This window comes from Opisthocomus hoazin, chromosome 6, assembly GCF_030867145.1.
Source record: "Opisthocomus hoazin isolate bOpiHoa1 chromosome 6, bOpiHoa1.hap1, whole genome shotgun sequence".
NCBI lineage: Eukaryota > Metazoa > Chordata > Aves > Opisthocomiformes > Opisthocomidae > Opisthocomus > Opisthocomus hoazin.
In genome coordinates this window covers 64,816,028-64,829,464 of record NC_134419.1, presented here as the reverse complement: position 1 = coordinate 64,829,464, position 13,437 = coordinate 64,816,028, and the positions used below count along the sequence as shown (strand labels likewise).

At 43.3% G+C, this 13,437-nt stretch overlaps 1 protein-coding gene across 1 annotated transcript in view; it reads right to left on the bottom strand.

Annotated features, from left to right (window-relative positions):
• Window positions 1-13,437, bottom strand: part of FBXW4 (F-box and WD repeat domain containing 4) — a 62,698-nt gene that overhangs the window by 47,903 nt on the left and 1,358 nt on the right. The window contains exons 2-3 of the mRNA XM_075423589.1: window positions 3,630-3,725; window positions 683-868 (exon numbers count right to left, since the gene is read on the bottom strand). Coding sequence (XP_075279704.1) covers window positions 683-868; window positions 3,630-3,725 — 282 coding nt within the window. The remainder of the gene's footprint in view (window positions 1-682; window positions 869-3,629; window positions 3,726-13,437) is intronic.

Here is a 13,437-nt window from a genome sequence, read left to right as displayed (position 1 = left end):
TGCATGCCTTCATTTTTACCCAAATTTTGGGCTACAGCTTACAGGGGAGAGTCCCAGGGCAGAGAGCCATGTTTGCATCTCCCAAATCCTTGCTTAAGTGCTGTGTATATTAATAGCTAAAAATTATAAATAACAGTTCTGTCATTTACTGTAATTGAAAAAGTCCAGCCAAATGCAAAATTAATTGGAGAAGTGTGTGTGTGCTGGAATGCTTGGCAGTTTTCCCCCTCTGCACAATTGTATCAGTAGGTCTAATAAACATATACTTGTCTCAAGAAAGCTTTATGCACCACTGTGGTCCCAGTTAACCAGCAGGTTTGAACATTAGAACACAGTCTAGCTGCCCTGACTCTAATAGGGAAAGAAACAAAAATTGGAGATCAGTCAGGATTACGTGATCAGTCAGTCCTGATTCAACAATCCTGTAGGCATCTATACAGGTTCAAAAAAGAAAAGTACACTTTATAAGGTCAACAGCATGAGAGTCAGCTCCTCCGCTGCTGTAGTAGAAGCTTTTGCAGGACAGAACCAAATGATAAGAGAGGGTGCAGCAGCAGCTGAACACAGCCAAGCATGAGAACTCTGTGTAGCAAGACTGATCTCTCTGCTCTGAGCTGGAGTTACACAAAACCTTCCCAACTTCACTGCACCCTCCTTGGGCTCCTCTATTATCCCAACTTACCCCCCTCCACTGACGATGTGGGAGTTGACAAGAACAAAGCGACATACATCCTCCTGGTGGCCAGAGAAGATAGCCTGAGGGTGACGCTGCAAACCTGTACCATCTGGACAGAGCCGGTAGGCCTGGATGTTCTCCGCTTGAGACAGGTAGAGGTACTCGCCATCCAGCTCCATCCAGGGCATCAAACTGCAAAGGGACAGCAGGTTCGTGGGGTGCAGGGGTAGGGAGAAGAAAATAAACCAAGCCAAACTCACACCCAAAAAGAAAAAAAAAGATTGTATATGTAAACTTATCAACAACAGCAAATGCCCACTCAAGAAAACCGTGAAGTTGGAGCTGCCGGTCACATGCAAAAGCAAGGCTTAATATAGTAGCACAGCTAAGAAGCGAAGCTTCTCCAGCAACATACAAAGCAGATCACATTGCTGGCATTTTTCTAACAAAAAGCTGAGGAAAAGGAAGCAAGGAATCTCTGAAAGAGAAGACAGCCAGGAGTCTAGTGAGTTTAGACAGGAAATACTTCGGGCTCCCTGACCCGTCTTCATGAGCCCTGTACTTTTTAAGGAATTAGACTACCAGACATCTGCGAGCTCTGCCTAGCACTTCCAACAGAGCCTTCAACATGAGGCTCTTCGTGCAAACAGTTGGTCTTAATCCTGCATATTATTTGCTGATGCCCAGAGACCACAAAGCTGCCACCGTTTCACATGCATCTGAGCAGGAGAGCAGGCCACATCAAATAACAGAGGTCTTCCTACAGACAGGAAGTCCTCCACCTCCTGCATTCTCTGTATGCTGATATGTAAAGCAGCAGGGTGAGCCTGAAGTTATCCAAGAACTTTGTGCTTATTGTGTACAGGAGGTATTTTTCTACATTCACACCTCTTCTACTGCTGAGCCAAAAACAACTGCAGAGCAACCTGTTGATTTGTGTTGCCTGTCTTTCAGAACAGTCCACACACCCTTTCCGGCCCTTGCTATCTATGGGACAGTGGCAGGAGAGGTTCCAGGCCAAGAGCAGCGGACAGTTAAAGGATCTGTATTTTGAAGACTGAAGTTACTAGTGGAAAACATGCTTTACTTCCTGGGAGACCAAGAAGAGGAGGAGACACTCTAACAATGTCTGAATCAAGTCTGTCATCACAAGTTTATTTATTCTTGAAACAAAACCAAAAGACAGAAAAGACAACAGGCTACAATGCACACTTAGGCAGTGAGCTCTTTGCTCAAGATCTTGCTTTTGCGTAGCCACCAGAGAGAATCAGCAAATAGGCCTTCTGGATAAGGCAAGGCCAGATACAATGAGACATGGGGCTCGTCCTATGGGGCATGGATGTGTGAAATTGTCTCCACTCTGTAGTCATTGCCGAGTGCACCAATATCCACGCAAACATTGAGCAAAACCACAGCCTTTCAGTAGAGCAGCCTTTCAGTTATCAAACTATTCAGGAACAACTGTTTTGAAAGCAGAGGGGCTTCTCATAAAAACCTGTCTCCCTCTTTTTTGCAGATCATTCATCCTCAGAGGTCATGATTTTCCTGTGTTAGCAGAGCCATTACACACAGCCACATCTCATAACATCATTATGAGGAACTAGAAATAAGCAAGAAGACAAGATTGGTTATTAGATAGAAGGCTCCTGCTTGCCTGCATTCATCTCCAGTAACACGCTTTTAGTCACACGGACAAAGCAGTTGAGCATAGGTTATAACATTCATTTGGGACTTGATCATATGCATGGAAAAAACAAGAGGCATCTTTGGAGCAGCAGCTTCAGTTTTAGGTGGACTTTGATTTCCACTTCCTTCCTCCACTCCTACGCAGTCCTCTAAAAGCAAGTGAATATCCAGCTTACCTAGACTACAGCCAGTTTCTGTGGCTCTCCTCCTGCTGCAGTTTAGCTTTTTACCTTTTTCTATGGCTTTTTCATAAGGAGAAGTGACAAATTTGAAGCAAGATAAATGAAAATTAGAGGATGCAGTTTGGATGGTGGCCTCATTAAATCACTCCTTGCCTTTTCACTTGGCAAGCTGGTTTAGTAATGATCTCTAACATCCACAGAGCCTGACTTCACAGATGGTTGCAAACACTTCAAAGGCAGGTATACAACCCGCACCAAAAACCACTCTGCTCATTACAGCTGTTCCCAGGACTTTAGACAAGCAGTGGCACATTATCCACCACTTCAATCTACACAGCACAAAAAGGCATGAAAGCTCAGTAGCAGGCCCCTGTTCTTCAGCAGTTAACAAACCACAGTCTTTCTCATTTTTCGTTCTGTCTGACGATGTGAAGGCTGGAAATTTAGATGTGCTGTTCAGACAAGAGACGTATCTTACGCTTTGCTTTGAAAGCTGAGTACACGTTTGCAATCAAGAATTTAACAACAATCTCCTCTCATGATGTCAAATACACATTTTTGTTAGTGCAGGAGAGAAGCGTAAGTTAGGAGAATGAAGAAGCAAAAGGTAGAAGAATGGCAATTAGCACTCTAGATTTGTACATCCAAATCAGGAGCCAGGATAAAGCAAGGGAGACAAACCAGGCATTTTGAGGGAACACGTAAGTCCACATCTGGGATCAAGGTATGCTCATTGTGAGAGCAGGACAGGAAGTTGCTCCTGGTATACAGCAATAGTAAGTTTGAAGTCTGTAGTAAAGATTGCTAAATCTGACTAGGACTGCACAGATCAGAACAATGACAAATTCAAGCTCTTACGAAGAAAGAAACTCTTGACTCTCAGAATGAATCCCTAGGACAATACAGCAACTCCAGTTACCCCACATGCAGCTAGCCAGCAACATCCAAAACAGGCCAGCGACATCACTTGTAAGACCCCGTGGATCACAAGGAGCAGGAAACACTTCATTTAGGAGCACGGACGCAAACCCAAGGCCCCACAGCAGCAGACACAATACAAAGCAGCAGAGAAAGGAGCCACTTGCTTGCATTTCCATTTCAGCACCGTCTCCCTCCGGCAGCGTCCGTGCCTCCAGTTCTGAGACACTTTCACCCTTTCCTTCACTGGAATGCCAGCCGCTCTGCAGACAGAGGAAGAGAGATGAGATTAGCAACCAGGATTGATGCTATATGGACAATAAACACAATCAAGCTGATCACAGGTATGCTCTTACTCTGGTTCCACAAATGATGAACTGACAGACACTGATGGTGCCTGAGCCACACTAGAGCAAGCACACTCATAAGACTTGACAAGAAAGGAACACTGAGCAGAGTGGGTGCTTATCAGCAAAGAAAGCCATCCGTGATGATCACTAGTGTACAAGCTTTAAATCCGATCAAGACCTGATGAAGTATACCTCATGCAACACAGGTTCAGACAAAATGTAATCAAAACAAAATGGACACGGAAAGAAACTGCCAGAACAACAGGACATCACTCTTCTAATAAAGACCAAAGAAAGCCAGTAAAGATAAGACACCACCATACAAGAACAGATGGAAGAAACACTAGCCAGGAGAACACTGAAACTAGAAGCCAGAAGAGCGTGTCTAGCCAGAAAACTAGTAAAGAAACTGCTCCAGACGCTCACCTGCCTGACAATCACATAACCAGATTACAATAATTAGAAATCAAGATACATTCAAACTAAAAATAAAATTCACTCATCTGTATAACCACCCAATGCACGCAGGCTCCAAGATGGACTATCCTTTGCAGCAGCTCACCAGAGGATAGAGAATTCCACCACATCACTGAAAAATTCTCTACTTAGTCAGACAAAATTACTAAAAGAGAGATGTAGTTCATAAGCAGTTGCTGGGATACAAATCAAAGTTACTGGGATGAGCTGAGACAAGCCAAGAGCAACACAGCTCAAGAGGTGACAAAAGGTAGGTACCAGAGACCTGGGACCAAGGTCTCTTTAGAGTCTACATGAACATACGCAGTTCAAGCAGTTGTTGAACATCTGTTTTGCTTTCATGATCCAGGGTTGATTAAAGAGGGGAGGAAAAAGGCAGCTTTAGCTTCCATCTTTCTCATATCATAAACTTTATTATTCAATATCCTCGGTGGAGCTGCTTAGGTAGAAAAGATCAGAAAAGTACAAATAGGAAGAAACTCTTGCAGATATCCTTTGTAACTGGGGGTTGTGAACCACTTACTAGATTACAAGAGTTTATCCCCCTTCCATGCATTTCTCAACAGCCAGTGTCCCCAGACGCATAGCATGAAGGGAAGATCTTTGAGAGACAGGGACTGGTGCCCAATCAGAACCAGTTCCCTCCTCCCATCCCCATCATGCTCTCAGTCCACTTCCCCAAAGTGGGATTTTTGGGTGCTCTGTCGTTTTTAGAACAAAGATTAGCTCCCTGTAAATAAACATCTCCTGTAGTTGTTAATGGGTGTAGGAATCTCTAACCTGGCCCTGGGGCCTGGCCAGATTCTCATTTTCCCAGCCTTCCTGCCATAGCCTCAGGCTCCTTTTTTGCTGCTTACCCTTCCCTCCCCTTTTCTATGCTTTCCGGCACTTAGTCACCATTATAATTCCACTGCATTCCTGGGCATGTGACCCATTTTAAACAAAAACAAAAAACACACACAGAAAAGCTTTTTGTCCCCTAGAAACCTTTGCAACTATATGTTCATGATCAGCAGAGCCACACCAAATAAAACTGAATTCAGAAAGCTATGAGCTCTTTATTTCTCTTAAACCTAAAAAAAAAAAAAAAAAAAAAAAAAAAAAAAAACACAACCAAAACTGTAGAGTTAGCCTAGGCTGCAAGAAAAGGAATTCCATTTTTAAAGAAAGCACTTGCAGGAGCTTGTGGGGCCAGATAGCGTCTGAGATGAGGAATGCACAGCACTGAAGAATCAGGTCCAGCAGCTTCCTCATTGCTTATTACTCTCCCAGACAGAGTTCAGGCTCTCCGCCTACATCCAGTTCCATTCATTACTTCAAAACACTTCTCCTCCCCACAATCAACCCTCAGTTAAGTTCTCCCCACGTACAGATTTTAAGTCACCAGCTTGCACAGTGATGGAAAACGCACTCATGCCACAACCCCCTCCTAATGTGTACTGGCCCAACCAGACATCCTGAGCTAAATGCACAAACCCTACTAAGAGTAGATGTAATTTCCAAGGCTCCGAAAAAGGTGAAACCAAGGTCAAAAAAAGCAGCCTCCATCTTACACTGCTGGTCACTTTTCCAGTTGGGGGGCAGGCCTTGATCCTCCTGCTGCAGAAAGAGGAATTTCAGAAGACAGTCACACATTGGCTTGGCCCACGTACCTGTTCTCTATTGTAGTTACTGCTCATTCTTTCACACAAATCAATAGTTCCTGTCTGGAAGGGGCGAGGACTATATGGGGGAGGTCCAGTGGCGAGTTGGGGGGTTTTATTTGTTTTGCCTTTTTGTTTGTTTTACTGCTAATATATACATTATTCTTCCAGTCTGTGTCCTCCATATAGCAATTCTGGATCCAGCTCATTTAAACACGTCTTAGAAACATCCACCTTTTATTTCCCACACATTTTATTTATTCAAAATAGAGGCAAGAAAGGGGATAGAACACATGGAGGCCATGAGAAAGGGGATGTAGAAGTTGGACTGACACATCCCTCCCCTTTGCCAATACCAGGGCAGCAGAGACTGAACTGCCAATGATTTTCAAGTGTTGGTGAGAGACATTTGATCCCCTATACCAGAAGGGAAGTTAAATCAAGCCCACTGACGGAATCAAGTGCTAAGATGTAATTTGATTTGCTTCCTCAACATCACCCCCCAGAGCAACTCCCAGAATACATCAAAAAAGGTGATGAGTTTCACTGCAATGCAAGAGCAGTTTTCAAATCTTAGAAAGTTAAAAAGCGCATCACCGTATAAACTTAATCACTAGATAAAAAAAGATCCTTTTCTCCCCTACAAAGACCATTTTGCTTCAATCATGATCAACACACTTTCTGTACATGCAAATCTTTAAGAATCATTCCATGATAACCTGAGACAATCTTCAGATGTCACACATCTACACTGAGTGACTGACTTAACTAAATATCTCCCACTTCAGTAACTGGATTGAACATCCAAAGATTCAGGAGACTAACCCACCTTATGAAGACAAATGCTATGTGAAATGCTGTGGTGGAACCACTATCCACCAACCAATGAATACCTTGACCTTTCTTAGTATGCAGTCCAGCAAAATACTAAGCCACAGTACATGCTTAAGTGCTCTGTGAAATCAAGATCTTGGCATTCATGCTCTCAGAGAAGCCACCCAACAGTGACCTTCAAGACTGCTGAAGACTGACTCACTGAAGAAAGACTTCCATTTTTACCAGGACCTACGCAACGCTGCATCAGAAAGCCACTGAAGTACAGCCCAGCATCCTAGAAGGATGACAGGAGACATAGGAGGAAGAAACCAATGAACACTGAATGTGAAAATTCAATGAAACTCAAGCAAAATGGTCTTAAAAGCGTATTAGAGTCCATCATTTTACCACATCTGCTAGGGTGTCACAATTATCAACAGCTCATAAAGTTACATGATGCAGAACATGCAAGGCTATCTTTGTTATTAGCCAATTAATCAAACAAAACACTCTATCAGGATCCCAAACCATGTGGTGCAATAAATGACCTGAACTAATGCATGTTTCTGATTGCATGTACTCCTGATGGAAACTCCCTTTACAAAGACTTTGTTACACGAAGAAAGAGAAGCTGAACATTTCTTACAGCCTGAGAGAGCGCTCCAGGATAAAAGCCATTGCAAGCAACCCATTATAAAGGATTTTTCATTTCCCCCTTCCCACCTCACCCCACCCTACAAAAAAAGTTAAACTATTTTGCTCAAATTATGGATTTCCTCTCTTTCTTGGCAGAGTTACCAAAAGAAATATAATATTCCTTCTGGACTCCACTTTCCAGCTGCTGAACTGAGAGACTGGGACTGTTCCCCCACAGCACCACTGACCCAGGTGACCTCAGCCACTATGGCAGTTGCTGGCCTGGGCCCCAAAAGAAAGCAATGAAAGAAAGAATCACTCAGCCAGAGGCTAAGCACATCTCTTCCTAAAGCTTCACCTCCAACGGTTTTTGCCTTCCATGGTCCCCTCCCAAGCTGAAGTCCTTTGCCACCAGAAATGGTATTTCTGCCACAGCAAGAGCTTCTGTGCTTTACTGCATCCCAGGGAGATTTCTACTGGCCATCTACAATTTCAGCATGTGCCAAAACAATGGTGCCTGCAACAACATATACAATGTTACAGAAGATAACACCAACACATCATAATGTATATTTTCCCAGCTGCATGGGGCATCCTAACCCACCAAACTCCTTCACTTTTTGCTACATTGTAAGGGCTGAAGAGCTCATCTGGAAATGCAAGTCTGCAGAGATCTGCTGCGACCGAATCTCTGCTGTGGACAAAACCTGCTGTCTGCCTAAAAGCTGTCACCAGCCTGCCCCAGGCCCGACTGGAAGGGTCATACAGAGGAACAAACAGGTCACAGTAGCTAAGCCCCACTTTCAACCTTGGCCCTGTGGCAGGGATGGCTAACGCAGGGACCAACTGCGCTTATTTGTGTAATGGAGACGCACCTGTTGAGCGGCAGGGTCTCAGCGCAGTTACAAGTCATGGGCCACCAACAGACAGGGAAAAGCTATTTATGTCAGGAGCTCCTGTTGCTGTCCTCAACAAGCCAGCCAGCTTTCAAAACGCCTCTTCCAGGACAAAAATTCCACCTGAATTCCTTTAGCATATGAGCCTTACTTAGCAAATTGCCAGGTTCAGTGTGTCTTCTATGGTCCCCCCATCCTGTTTGACACGGGTTCACACAACTTTGAGATGGAAGAGAGCTCTGCAGACTGATTTCTTGCTGTTCTTTGCCTTCTCTGGTGTGTCGACGCTATCTCAGTTAGACATTACCAGGCTATGCAGATTTACTGCTTCGCCTCACAGCTCTCGTGAACAATTCACCTGCATGCAGAAGTCAAAGACTCCAATAAGAACAAAAGCTGTAGGCAAATTTCTGTACACACAGAGACACACACCTTTACACAAGTTTCCCCAAAAAACATGATCACCAAGACTGAGCCAACCACTCTCCCTTACAAGTGATTGCAATGGGAATACAGCTAGAAACTCCAGGCAGGATTTTGCCCTTCTCAGGGACTTACGTAGGGTTTTTGGAGATCAAATCTGGGCTGCTTCAAAAAATGCATAGCCCTGGGAAGATCTGAGAAAACCTGCAGCCGTTCAATAGTTGTCATGTATATTCTGATTTGAAAGAGTAGACTGTCAGGGTAGTATTTGGATAGAGTGAAATAACCCATAGCTAGTTGACTTATACAGGTTACAGGGACAATAGCAACAAGCACAGGACACATTTTCTAAGCCCTGAAATAGAGAAAATTCTTCTTCCACTTTGAACTCATTAAGATTTTTAAGGGAAGGGTAGGCAGGCTTGAAAGAACTCTTACAAGTAGTTTCACATTCCCAGAACAAGAAGCAGTTTTAATATTGTGGAGCTGTCCTGGCAGGTCTGTCCTGCCCAGAACTAACAGTTTCAGGTGGAATTAGAACGAATCTAACAGGAGTTTTGAAAAACCACTGACCCTTCCAGCACAAAGCAATAGCTGTGTGCCCTCTTCCAGGCTTTGGCCTTTATTGCAATATCCTCCCCAGCGTATTCCCTTCTGCATCATTTGCACCAGTTCATTACCTACTTGATTTCTGACTTAAAGTAATGAAACTTTGATAAAACAAGTTTTAAAAGATGAAGGAAACTGAAGCAGCTTTACAAGCATTCACACTCCCTCCCCCTCCAGTACTGAAGGCAGAGGTCTCCGATGATTGCTGCAGTTTGCATTTGGATTTGACTTGCACAGATTGGCCATTTCCTGCTCCTGCAGGTGTATATATTTTTCTAAGATGTGGAGAAAACACAGCTTTTATTAACTCACAGAAATGCTTACACAAGTGCTTAAATACTCAAAAGATGATGAATTCATCCATTAATGAATTTATTTCTCCGAACTGGAGAATATACCATGATCCTAGTGGGCAAGGCAGAACAGCAGACAGGGAGAGACAAAATACGCAGTGGAACATTTCTGTATTTTTGACAACAGCTATTAATATATTACAAAGGGCACGCTGTCAACTATTTAGGTTGCAACTTTTAACTTGTTCTCTAAAATCCTATTGTAACAAAGAGGAAATAAGTTTAGCCCAGCTGCAACTTTATTCCTTGCTTCCGTTCTTCAAATAAAGAACCACCTTGCAATGAGCTCTTTGCGTCTCTGATTTCCCCAGTCCAAGGTGGTCCAACAGGCAGGCAGGCACTGGGTGAAGGCTTAAAGCACCCTCTGCTATCCCTGGCTCTGACACTGACCTGCTGCACAGAGGGCAGCTTAGTTGACATCTCTCTGCCTCTGCTTTCCCTCCCAGTCCTTGTTTACCCTGGCTATTTAGGCAGCAAGCTCGTCAGGGCAGAGACTGCTCTTTGCTGGGCCTGTACAACAGCTGGCAAAACAGACACAGGCTACCAGACACAACTGTAATATCACTATACTCACCAAAAACCACAAAGGCTTTGAGCTACTGCTCTGCTACAGTTTAGCTGCAGAACGTGTTCTTAAGCCTTAACTGTTCTGTGATATGCTGCCATGCATTTTTGGCACAAAAACACTCCTTCACCTTACATTATGAAGACAGGGTTCGACTCTTGCTTCAGCAGCTCCTATGACCGAGTGAAGCAAAAAATCTTCAGCATCGCGACTATCTTTTTACCATCCCCATGACAAGGTCTTGTTACAGTACAGGTCGATACATAAAATTAACATGACTATACACAACGAGTGGCAGCCTGACATAGAGACTTGTAGGACAGGTGCCAAGAACCACATCCATCTAAAACCACTCTATACTTCCATAACAGCGACATAATATTCTATTAAATATTTGCTCACTGCTGATTCAGAGAAGAAAGAGCACATTTTTAACACTAAAAATGTGTTTTAAGAACTGTTCCAAGTCAGGCCCCGCTGTCCCTAATATCCAGTAATGCACACTGATGCGAACCTCGCAATTCCCCCCCCACCAAGCAATGAAGAGTACAGAAACATTGCTCAAAGCAAACATCTGTCCTCTTCTGCAAGAGCACAATTCAATCAATACCTTAAATACTTAACTTCACTTACATCCACAGCTCCCAATTAGCTGAATCTACCAGAAAGGGCAAATATGAGGTGGTCAATGTTGAGAATACACCTTTCAGCATAACGGCTAGTGTCTGGGATTAAGTCCACATCTTCCTCGGACAACACTAGCAAATCAATTTTAACATTGTTTAAGCCTAAGTATGTGTCCCGAGATAACCATAGCTGGCAGTTTTTAAAGGTAGATAGTCAGGATGAGAAGTAGACAACTTTAAAAATTAAATCAAATAGTTTCAGCTATACTACTATTTCTCTTTTCCACGCTGCTGACAGCTAGGGTTTTACAAAAGTACAAATTTTCTCTCTTTCCTATGTCAGCATAAAGACATTTTATAAGCAAGCTGCCTACGCAAACAGTTGTTTCACATGCAAGCTAAAGCCTTTTCCCTCTGATCTCCTTGTTACAATTATCTGAAGATATACCTAACAGAAACAACATTTTAAAGAAATGGTGTCATTTTCAAGTTAATCACCCTTTTAAAAAAAATGGGGAAGTGGGGGCAGGGGGATAAGTTTCACAGCTATCTTACACTCCAGGCTCGAATTTATCTCTATTTACAAAGCATTAACAGATGGCTTATCAAAAGCCATTTAACAGCAGAAATGATCAAACTATTCCGAGACGGTTTTTTGTTTTAAACAGTAAATACTCCCTAGACTAGTTTTTAACTTACGCCAGCCTCCCAGGGACCATCAGTTTAAGATCTAATGTTAGAACCATGCACGTTATTTCATTAAGTACATTTACCATAAACAGTTCCAGGCTTTGTTTTCTCAATTGCGGACAGTATTTCACAAAAACCTCTTAAAAGCAAAAAAGTGTCCACCTCATGCAACGTTATCCAGAATGTGGAACAGAAGCTTCAGCTCCTGAGCGAGTCAAAGCCACGCTTGACAAACTCAAGACTTACTCTATATCACCATGAAAGCACAGTTATCAAGAAGGTCCAGCTATCCATCATCTTCATCACCATTCTATTTACCCAGTGATATTTTAGCTTAAATACCTACTCAGATCACATTTAACCTTCAGTGAGCAACCTACCAGGTTCCTACTTAGAATTACTATCAGGAAGAAAGACTCCGTGCCCAGAAGCTTACCTCAACGCCCTCCCCAGCTTGTACCTGTTAGTCAAATAAAATATAACCTCTCTCTGCAAATCTTACTCCCTCAATTGCAAGAGCAGCAATCTTGGATTGCTCTTGATCTTGGAGACATGCATGAGGAGCAAGTGCTATGGAGGAGACGTGGCTATTTAAAACCCTCAGGCTGCCACAGACACTATTAAACTTTTCTTCAGCTAAACAGAAATTTTGTAGCTGTATCACTACTCAACACAGGCTCTCACGCTGGTTCTTCACTCCCCGTTACTGCAAAGACACTCCCTTGTCTTTCATTTGTTTCCAGAACTGTCTACCCTACTGGAGCAGAACTCCTGCAACCGCCCCCAGACACTGGACCTCCACACAGGGAAAACAAGTGCTTGGCTTTCAGGTATTCTCCATAAGATCTGGCACACTATTTCAAAGAACTGAAGATTGTCTAAACCTTCCATGAAGTTAAAAGTCGTTAAAGGATTCATCCTCCAGCTTTATCTCAAGGTTCCTGCATAACCAGCTTGTGATGTCAGTTGGTGTGTTACCCATTGTTGAAGTCCCTAGGACCAGGGCAGCGCTGACCAATGGTAAAAGCAGCACTCAGTACTAGAGCTGTTTAAAGAAAACTTTAAAATAGGACTCAGCAAAAAAGCATATCCTAGAATTACTAAAAAAAAAAAAAAAAAACCAAAAAAAACCGCTGTTCATAGTACACCTAACAGCATTGAAATCCCTGGGAGCTTATGATACTCAAGCAGCCTTTCCTTCACTTAAACCCTCTGACCTAGCAAACCTCTTCTGTAGCTGTTTATAGACCTGCATTCCTCTGCAAGGGGAAGTGGTGGTCCTTACACACGCTGCACCTGCTCTGCTGTACACCTGATCCCTCCTGCAACTGAAGGAGCATAGTATCACCCTATTCTTAATGAAAAATACAGAACTTCATTTCCTCAGGAGACAAAAATCATATATCATGGTAGACAGAGTCCAACACACAGACATTCTGCAATGCTTATTCCTGCTGACTTCCAAGAGAACTGTGCTTAACTTTCAAGCTGTGAAGACTGAATGGGTTGAAGTGCTGACCTGAAAACCCAACACAAGGATTTTCAGTGCCACCCGAGTTCTGCTCCTGGTGATAGAAGCCATAATTGTTTCTCCAAAGTCTGTGCTACTGATAAGACAGCAATATGAGACAGCAAAACAGGCCTCAAAAACTGACATCCTTTTTTTGACTCATGTCAACACAGTGTTTATAGAAACAATACTGAGTCACTGGATGACAAACAAGATCCTGGGCTGGCAGCTGCAGGGTAGCCATGGGAATGGATTCATAGATCCTAAAATCCTAACAAAGAATGCCCACACTGTGTGGCTGCTTCCCAGTAGCATTTTGTACGCTAACAAAATCTTTACGTCCTTACCAACTGCTGCCAAGGCCAAAGCCCCAAAAGCACT